Here is a 10,810-nt window from a genome sequence, read left to right on the forward strand (position 1 = left end):
GTGACACTGGACTGGGATTAACTGATTAGTTTGGGATTAAAAATGACTGGTCGCTACTTTAAGTAATGAACCAGAATGACCTAAAATTACAAGATTAACACACAGGAGGCATGGTATGTGTAACTGTGGGTGAGTGGGTTTTTTCCCCTCCTTAATAGCAAAACGACACAGGCTGCAACAAATACTCACTTGTTCAGTTATTAATTATGAAGCTTTGATGAAGAACAACAAGGTCCAGACCAAATTTCTGTTCTGCAGGCAAAATCCATCACATCCATAAATGCAATAAACAAATGTAGCGAGGAAGTGATTTTGTGGCATTTATGACTAGGCATTTGTCACTGGGTGTATTTTAGGGGAACACACAGATTAATTCTGCTATCATAAACGCGCAGCATCTGCTACAGTGTTTTGAGAAGCGCATCGTGTACAAGAACTCCATTTCCAGCTGAATAGGGGAGCAATGAGATTCATGAGCTCTACTGCTTCAAGGCCACAACTTTGGAGATTTGGGACAAGGCTATTTCCTTCCATTCAGCACAAAATACAACTGCTACTCCTGATGTTCCCAGACTGCAAGCTACCGTCATCTGATTACTCCTGATGAATTTAACAAAAAGCATACCGTGACAGTGATGGGATCAATGATTCCATTGAGTTTGCTTAAAAGACTAAAGAAAACACAAGTTAGGACTTCAAAAATATTAAGTGGCTAATAAAGCATAAATATAATTGGGTTCCAAGTTGGTAGAACATACACAGTTTTTTCCTCCACACTATGCACATTAACATAACATGGCAAGCTGTCTTAGCAAAACCATAATGCTCAGATCATAAAAAGGTATATGCATTTAAACACATTTAAAAAAAGTGTAGACAGTAGGGGGTTAACTGATGCCAATTATATAGCTACACAGTTGATTAAATAAGTAATTCTGAAAAAGAAAGCCCACATTCCTTGAACTCATAAATAAAAGATCTCATTGGAACAAAATGTTAAGGAAAGTGGAGGGGGGGGGGGGGGGGGGGGGGCAAGGAAGCAAGAGAGAAAAATAGCAGTCAGAGTACCAGGAGACAAGCATCAAGCTGTGCATCACTGCACACCCAAAAAAATCATGTGGTACTGGTTATTGCAACAACAAAAGCAAATCTAAGTATGTCTGCACACACACGCACGCACACACACACCAAAAACAAAGCAAAACAAAACAAAACAAAAAAAGAATCATCATCTTACTGGAATCCTCAAAGAATTGCTGGCATTTATTTTTTAATAAGCATGTGATACTATATTTTTGCCCCTGTTGTACTCAGATAAGGGCTGTAACATAAACTGGGAAGCAGAGTCAGGTTTAAACGCAGCATGACTCCTACCTGGCCTCTCCCCAGAGTCCAAGCAGCCGTGTGTGAGTGTGTATGCACGCAGGGTGATGGTAGTGTGTGTGAGCCTCTCTACGACACCTGTATACATGGCTGCGTCACGGTGAGCATGTGAGTAAGCCGCTGTGTGTGTGCGTGTGTTTGTGTGTGTGTGTGTGTGTGTGTTGGTAGGGAGGGAGGGTTCGCTCCTCACGCCTTCTTGTGACAGTGATAGTAATACCTGCTGACATCCTTTCTTCCCTCTCTCCCTCTCTCCTCATCCCTCCATCCCTGGGGGCCTCCCTGAGCTGTTTTGGGAGTTGAAATCTGTTGACTCTTTCCCTACCATCGTCTCCTTAACGCACTCTCCATCCCTCACTTTTCTCCACTGCAGGTCTAATGTTTTCACCATCTCTGGGGGCTGACGAAAAAATGAAGCAGGCAAAGCAGTGTGTATATTCATTTGTGGTGTGTGTGGTATGTGTATGCCAGCGCAAAGAGAAACAGAGGAGAAATGTGTGTGATTTACATCACTGGAAAGTAGGCTGTACTACCATACTTCTGGGAGGCAATACGAAAATAATATTAGTTTTTGTTCCACCATAGGAAACAAAAAAAAATCATACAGAAGATTCATAATATCAACACAGCACAACATTTGTCATGCGATCTATCTGGAAATCTCAAAGCACGGGATAAAAGGTGTTTTTAAGAAATGTGAATACAGCTGAAAGTGTTATTTGAAACTCTTCTGTAACAACTGTGAAAAGGTAATAAGAAAAATGGAACACACACCCCATAAGTACACACACACACACACACACACACACACGTTCACACCCTTTTACATATCTTTTTAAATCAAAGTGTCTCTATGTTGTGTGTTGATAAAGTGGACACAGCCACTCCTATAGCTTTTTATACATATATACACACATACACATGCCACCAGAATGCATTTTTGTTAATATTTATCAAAAAGTGGTGAGCTGGCAGGTTAAAGAAAACATTATCCCTAATCAGAATATGGCAATTTATGCTTTCCTGTGCTTTTAAGCATATACCCCCCCCCCATTCTGTAACAGAATTCATTTTTATTTCAAAGAAAATTATTTTAAATCCTTCATTATACGCCCCCACTGCAGAATGCCAGAGTGCCTTATTATTATTATTACATCAAGCACATTTATGATATTTCCCTAAATCTTAATAAATGTAGCTTAAAAGCACCACTTTGTAGACACTTTGTGAAAGAGAGAATTTAAACCTGAGACAGATTTGTGGCATCTTTACTTTAATCCAGTGACACACTGCAGCATTAAAATTGAACACATGAATATGAAGACCTTAAAAACACATCAACCCCATAGACATTTACTCCTTTACTGTCACTTTCCAACCATCTACTAGCTGCATGACACGTAAGAGAAGCATTCCCAAAGTCACATGCAAACCAGATTTCTAAAGATTTATGATGGCAGCATAAAGGGCCTTGCAAAAATGCAAAAAATTAGTTAAACTAAGTAGAATTGATTAATGCACTGCAGCCGTGGCTGTCCTCTCTGCACCTGATGACTGTGTGACTCAGACACTGACCAAAACAAGTGACTCATTGCACAAAAATTCACATAAGGTACAGCGTTTACACATCAAAGCAGGAGCAATTTCTAGGAAACAGAAATTGTTTGATAATAGAACAAATAGGCAATTATAAAGAAACACTTTTGGAGTGAATGTCCTTAAGCATCTTTAAAGAGCAGAGGTATGATGGCAAACATGTCTCAGTGTCCTCCTGGTAGAGAGGACCTTGTCTTGTACAATAATCCTGATTCCAGCTACAGCCTTTTGCTCTGCCTCGGTCAATACTAATTCAATTTCTGTCTGCGGGAATTCCCAGGTTGCCTCTTGGCAGGATTTCTGAGCTGAGTGAAAGAGTATTGTGAGAGGTTATATGTACATGTAAACGTGGTTCTGCCTGCACATGTAATAAAATGAGAACTAAATATTCCAAAATGCACATATGGGCCAAACAGCGACCAGATTGCTTTGTTTTTGGTCAAGCTTAGAGTGACAGCGTTTCCCACAGTTTACAAATTCTTGCGTGCCAATTTAATTGCTGTTTTGTATGTCAAAGGAATACACAGTTCGCCTCACACTTACAACAATGACAGCTCATTGTGTGCCATGAATGAATGAATGCGCTCCCGCTCAGTGCTCACCAACAGCCCTTAACCACCATAACCACCCTCTTCACACACATACGCCACAGCAGCCATTTTGTGCCAAAGCTGGGCTGCACGGTGCCAACTGAGCTGCAGACATCACTGAACCTCATTTCATTCCACAGCTGTTCCACCCCACTTGGAGACATTCATACAATACAACTTATTACAGCTTAATGCAACCTAATATTGATGTATGTGTGTACACAGAGAAACAGGGCAGCGTGGGGAGAGAAATTGGGAAGGAGATGAGTCCATATGCAGTCTAGCGATAATGCAAGAAGCCGGTGATAATATCTGGGTGTTAAATTGGTATCGATTGACTAAATATCCTGACCAGGAGGAGAGAGCGGCCGTCCTTTCATGCCTGTACACCATGTCTGCTCCGACTGCTCCAAGCTGCACTGTGACTATCTGATCCATTTTAATACAGACATCCTCACTGCTAGGCCCCAAACCTCATTTTCAGCACAGTGTGCTCGAGTCTTCCTATGCATGTGTATCTCAGCTTTCACTTCAAATGCAAAGATTAGTTTTGTCGTGCAACGATTATGCTGGTTTCATTCTAAGGTATATCACTAAACAGTGAAATGGAGGATTACTGATTTCACACAGATGTACACATGAAAGGTGAAGGAAGCAGTGTTGCATAGTAGATACCTCTAAATATTTTTTGGAAAGACTTACTAGAGATAGTTCATGAAACGAGGCCATGTGTTAAAGCGAACGACACTGTTGCACAATACTCTATGTGCAAACCACACCTTAAAAAAAAAAAAAAACAAGCATCCAAAGGCAATAATATGCCTTTTTCCTCAAACACTTTAGTCACACCTAAAATCAACTAACGAGTGGAAGGAAAACAATGACCTATTTAGACATGAGGCTGGCAGGCACAGTGGTTGGTAAATGTTCCTACAGCCGTATGCCGCTGGCTGGAATATACGATTTTTCCTGTTAAACCTGTTAAATTTTACTACTTGCAGTGAGAAGAAGGCAAGTTTAGAAACATGTTAAAAAAAGAGACAAAAACAAAACAAAACATATGAATAATGTCCAAAATCACAAATGAATCAAAGCCTTGAGTGGTTTAACAGGGCTGGGTATCCTTGCGTATTTCTGGGTTTTGTTTTTCCAGAAATTTATCACACTCAATCTCTTCAAGGAAACAAAGACTTCCCTTTTACACAAACCAGCAAGTAAGAGACACACACACACACACACACACACACACACACACACACACACACACACACACACACACACACACACACACACACACACACACACACACCTCTTGACAGGGCTATTGTTCCACTGAAATGAACTTCAACCAACAACAACGACAGCATGCGTCAATTCTCAGGCATACAAATCACTAAAAATCACTGCCTTGCATTGTTTTCTGACAGAGATGAAGAGGCTCAAGTGTACACAAAAGTTAACTCATCCACAGTTTACCTCCAGATAATACACTCGATACTGCAAACAAACAGACAAAGCACATTTACAAAGACAGATAACGTACACAATTGCACTCGCAAACGCATCTCGGAATCTACACAGACCACAGCACAGCAGCAATGTCAGACAATAGGCACTGACACAGAAAAGGGAGAGAGACACTGATACAGCTATATGACAGATGAGAAGCAGTGGGAGAGAGAGAGAGAGAGAGAGAGAGAGAGAGAGAGAGAGAGAGAGAGAGACTGCTTTGTTAGCAGGACCGGGAATAAAGTGGTAATTACCTCACTGTGGGTTTGTTGATTATAGTTCAGCCAGGTTCTCCATGTTAATCATTTACCAGGGGAAGACAGAGATTAGTACAGAGACAGACACTGAGAGAAGAGAAAGCAGACAATGCGAGGAAGGTATTCATTTGCATGTACAATTTAGAGAGGGGTAATAGATACAGACAGATCGCTGGATGGAGAAATAATAAAAAAAAAAGAAAAAGAAATCTGTCTAAAAGTGCAATCATCATCCTTGACAAGACACGATTACAACTTGTCTGCTTTTACTGTACTGTATATTGCATGTGTGTCTGTTTGTACAACCCCACGGATCACTTGCGTGCGTGTGCATGCGTGAGTGAAGGCATGGTATGCAGAATGTGATTTACTTTGGTATTTAAACTGACAATTCAGGAGTGCACACAGATGGAAATGATGCATAAACAGGGCAGAGATTACACGGAGGACTTATGAGGGCTGCTTTCAATAAAGATACAGAAAACCAATACAAATATTCATCAGCTCACGCACCATTTAAACATGCTTCGCTGGCTTAGAGCTCACCCTCGGTCTTTGTCTGCAGGGGTGAGAGATGGCAGAGAAAGACAGAAAAAGAGAGCAAGAGCTCAGAGAGGTCTGGTCTGACGTCTTAAAATGCTTTAAGGTTTGTGTCCAAACTTTCAGAGTGAGTTCAAGTCTGAGCAAGTAAGGCTACAGGTAAGGAAAACTGGTTATGATGTTTTTATTTGGAGTTATTACTGTTAGAACTAACTAACAACTACTCTAATCCTCTGCTGCGCGAGAGAGGAACAAAAACTGGGAGAGGAGAAAGCAAAGCAGTTGGCAAACAGAGATTGAAGCTTAGGCTGCGATCCAGGGGAACTGTTGCAACAAGTTTTTGTCCTCCCCAGGCAGATAGGAGGAAAAGCAATAGTACAAGTGAGAGCCAAGAACAGGAAAATAGAGTAGATGATTAAAGGTTCAGGTATGGGTGACATTTATTCTTGTTACAGATGTATGAGCGGCCCAATCCTTCAAGCCATTTCTTTTCCCTCCACCCAAAAAAATGTAATTCAATCCCTAAAGTTTTGATGCTTTGAGTAAACTTCCTGACAGTTCCCGAGGATGCACGTAGAGCAAAAAGCAGACACAGCTGTATCTGCAAATAGGCTGGTCAACGTGTTTAGCCCAACAGGTTTAAAAGCCCTCCGTGGAACACAAGAAGAAGCTGAATACACCAATAAACTAGTCTGAGCTTGTGGCTCAGGGGAGAGCTAAGGTAAACCGTCAGCATGCACAAATATACACACACTCAAGCTTTGAGCACTGGGGTTATATTATTATACTAACCTTTAACTGCTCCAGGAAGTAAAAAAATAATTTCTCTTCTAATAAGGAACTATTGCTCTGAGAGAGCCACAGTTATAAAATTGAGAGCGATCGTAAACTGCGTTCATAAAAAATCATAAAAGAGGGCGATCGAACCACTGGAGCCCCACAAAGAAAGAGGCAGGGGCATCTGACTCTGCAACGCCGTTCAACGCCGACCCCGCAGTCAGTATATCACTTCCATTTCAGAGCTTCATTTTTCAATATAGAGGGTGTTAAATGTGTGCCAGTTAAAGTGTTTCACTGAGCCTTTGTTACAAGCATATTAGCCAGCAAAGAACAGAGCAGTGAAGTCCTACAGTCTCCACTTGACTGCCCTTGCTTCATTAAAACTATAAATCTAGATGTCGTAGGAAAGGTGAAGGCCAGAGACAGGCTTCTGTCATCCATATTAAAAAGACTCCGTTTTGTCACCGGCTACAGTTGTTATAATCAGCTTAGGCATTTGTTGTGAGCTAGTCTTAAGATACTTTCCCAGTGTCACAGGTGACAGGAATAATGGTGCCACGAACCCACTCAGTCACTTGATTTTAGTTGAGCAGTCTGAAATAAACAATTTTTTATATTTGCAAAGAAGGTCAAATTCACACTCTGCAACATTGAACCAAGATTTTCCAATAAATCAAGCAAAGCCTGTTCTATCTAAAACTATATTACCTGATTTTGGCTTATAAACGGCGCAACATTAGTGTACATTTCAAGCAGTGCGTCTGGCAACATTCGGAATGTTGATCTAAAACTCACTCTCTTTAAGTCAATATTTGCCCTGTTTGCACTCGATCAACTCCTAAAGGAAATAAGGCTTTTTCACTACTTAATACTCCTCACCATCTTTGACCTGCTGCTGTTTTGTGTCACCCAGGTAGTGTACAATGGATTTATCAGAGCCATTTTAACGTGAGCAGTGCCAATGAAAGCACTGAAACTGACTCAAGTCTCAACCAAAACAATGACTTGAAAGATGTTAAAGAAGAGGACACAGAATGGGAAGAATAGCACAAAGTTGGATATTTCTCATGGATTTTGTGACAAGAAACACGTTTCATTGTGCAATCCATTAAACATGTTGAAAATGTAAAAATAAATAAAGCTTTTACGTTATACATTTATTAATAACAGAGAGATTAGAACTGGTTTTAACACTGGACAAAAAAAAAAAAAGAGAAGCCAAATGTGATTATTTTCTGATTCTGTCTGTACTCAGAGTGTCAGATGCAGTCTTTGGTCCTGTATTGCAGCACTGAGCCAACAAAAATCACGGCTCTCCTGTCCCTGTGCTCCTTTCCCCCTCACCTGGCTGCATTTACAGGCCTCAGGACAACTTGGCTGGGTCGCTAGCTGGCAGCTAATAGAAAATATGGTATGGGAAAATGACTGAAGCTCAACTAATCACACAGCCAATATCCATCACTGGGCTGGAGGGAGTCGTGAGAGATAAAGGGGTGAAGGAGGAGTGAGGGAGTGCAGACAAAAGATGAAGGGAAGGATGCAACAAGAGAGGTAATGAAGAGTTAGGATAGGAGGAGAGGAAAGGAGAGGAGAGAAGAGTCCTTGTGGTAAACCCAGGGGATTCTGGACTTGCTGCAGCATCGCGGCTCCACTGATAGCTTTGTGATTGGGTGGTGTTGCTGATGAGAGTGATTCTCTGCCACAGTGGGTTACTCTCCACCATGATGCTGATGGCATTGTGATTGCGTGGTGTTGCAGCAGACTGTGTGGCCGTGCCACAGGCTGCGACCATTCATCCCTAAATCTTTAGGGAACAAGAAGGTGCTTCCTAATCCTCACAGTGTTTCTGTCAGATCCCAATTACATGACTGAGTTTTTCCCCACCTGGACACCTCCACTACGAGAGCCCTGCTCCCTAGACAAAGGAGCTCTTGGGAAAATTAAACAGTCCCAGGAGCCATATTTCTGCAGGATTTTGTGCATCTACAAATGTAAAATACAAAAGACAAAACAGCTACTGACAGAGCGGTCTCTGTGGCCAACGGCTAAGTAAAAAGGTGTTCATCTGAAAGAGCGTTTTGGGACTCAGGCCTCTGAGAGAGTAAGCGTCTAGGTAAGCATGTAAGAGAACCGCCAATGTGTTCTGGCGGGCAGTAGCCCTACAGGCCCTGCAGGTCTCCACCTCAACCCTTCAATTAGCCAGGACTGGAACACCTGGATCAGCAGGTGAGCCACACTCTGCTTGGCTAATGGCCCCAATCAACCCATTACACACACACACACACACACACACAAACACACAGCTTTCCATTACCCAACTACATATTCGCTTATGCACAGCAGCACTTTAGACTTTAATATACACCTGTGTCCCCAGAATGCTATCTAGGGCACTATTCAGAACAAACACTTAGGAAGAAACCCTTACTTCTGCCTTTCTATAAGTAGCATAATCACTAACTCCAAGAGGCAGCAGACAGGTGAAAGCCAGGGTTGGAGTGTGGTCAGTATGATAAAGATAGCTGGCTGCCGCAAGGAGGTGAGATCATTCAGGACTGTCTCAAGTGAACCCAGGGTCCCACTGTATTCCTAAAGATCAGGCTGCTGTGTTTAAAGAAAAACAGCTTGACAGTGTTTGGAGCAGGTTTTACTTGCTCCTCTCTCTCTTCAATTAAGTAGGCATTGACGTGATCTGGCGCATAGCTGAGATTCTTTAAAACACCTAACGCCTGAGTCATTTAGAAGGCATGAAAGATGTTGTGTAATAGCGTGAGAGTGCAAGTTCAGACCAGCTGTGTTTGTTCTCAATAAAGCTGATAGATTGAAGCAAAATTTGAAACCCCATAACGGTGAACATGTATTTGGCCTCCAGTGATTACAAAAGCCCAGACAACCAGCTTTCTCACGTTGTCCTGGAGAGAAGCGTCATTACGCGGACAGACTTCTCCTCACCTTGTGTTTGTAGAGTTCCAATACACGGCGTGCCTTTTGGCTACAACCGCTGAGATTATATTGACGAGGACAATCGTAGCTTTCCAAGCAGGCGGAGCTCCCGGTGTCCACAATAAGGTGCCCATCCTGGCCGCTGCGGAAAGGTTCTGCACCGGCTGGGAGTGGTGTGCAAAACCAGGTGACGAGACCCGACACTGAGGAGCTCGGTGAACAACTTTCTCCAGCAGCTTCACCAACTCATGAACAAACTCGCGTCAGCTGCTGCTGCACTTCCACATGATGCATCAACATGAAGTGATGTTCCCTCAAAAAAAAAAAAAAAAAAGTTAACAATTACAGTCTGCGAAGAAGGTGTGCACACAGAAAAGCTACTGAGCGCTTGTTCGCATTCCGCATCGTGGTTTAAGTCTGAGATCTAGTCACTGTAAAGTATAAGGCTTGCAAATGGACTGACTTTAAAGCTTGGGGATTCGAGTACAGCAGTAAGTCAGAATATCAATTTAAACTGCCAGCTGGTTTGGCAGCAACAGGACGCAGAGCGCTGGAAGGGCGGATGCGCTGGGCCGAAGGCGGTGCCGGAGAAACTTTAGGCCAATCAGTCATCAAGGGTGTGGCTATGTTGTTATACTGTACTGAAAAGTTAAATCCTTGGGAGGTGCGCCCACTGGCGTGGGGAGATGGACTGTCACAGTTCCAGTTTTTCAGGAAAACCTGGGCTCTTCTGTCTTTCTTTTCAGGCTTGCTGTATAGCTCCAAGTAGGGCAACACTGTATGGTGAAGTGGTGCATTCAAGTACCTAGCGCACAGGGTAACAGCAGGGAGCCGCACCATCTCCGTGACTAGTGTCTCCAAGAGCTACATTTAGTTCAGCTAGTCTTGGCTAGGTGGGCTGTGGGTGTTTGCGCGTGTGTTATGATAAGTATTAATTCTCTGGTTGTTGTCAAACGCCCCAGGGGAGGATGTAGCGACAGTAATCACAACACCTCCATGGGCAAAAGCCACTGGTGGTCCTCTCTAATTATCTGATTCTCTAAATGTGTGCGCGTGCGCAGCCTGTGCGTTCACTAGCTCAGTTATTGGCTCAGTGTTATCACTCATCCAAAGTTACATTGAGAGCTCTGTGCGCATTTGGCTATTCCTTCTTTTTTTTTTTTTTTTTTTTTTTGCAGGACTCTCTTCTAGTCTCGCTTTTTGTGTCTTCGACTC

At 42.6% G+C, this 10,810-nt stretch overlaps 1 protein-coding gene across 3 annotated transcripts in view; it reads right to left on the minus strand.

Annotated features, from left to right (window-relative positions):
- Window positions 1-10,146, minus strand: part of efna4 (ephrin A4) — a 35,471-nt gene extending 25,325 nt beyond the window's left edge. For all 3 annotated transcript variants that reach the window (XM_030749151.1, XM_030749150.1, XM_030749149.1), the window contains exon 1: window positions 9,605-10,146. In XM_030749151.1, coding sequence (XP_030605011.1) covers window positions 9,605-9,729 — 125 coding nt within the window. In that variant the 5' untranslated portion in view covers window positions 9,730-10,146. The remainder of the gene's footprint in view (window positions 1-9,604) is intronic.
- Between the last annotated feature and the right edge of the window lie 664 nt (window positions 10,147-10,810).

The sequence above is a fragment of the Archocentrus centrarchus genome, chromosome 16 (genome assembly GCF_007364275.1).
Source record: "Archocentrus centrarchus isolate MPI-CPG fArcCen1 chromosome 16, fArcCen1, whole genome shotgun sequence".
Lineage (NCBI taxonomy): Eukaryota > Metazoa > Chordata > Actinopteri > Cichliformes > Cichlidae > Archocentrus > Archocentrus centrarchus.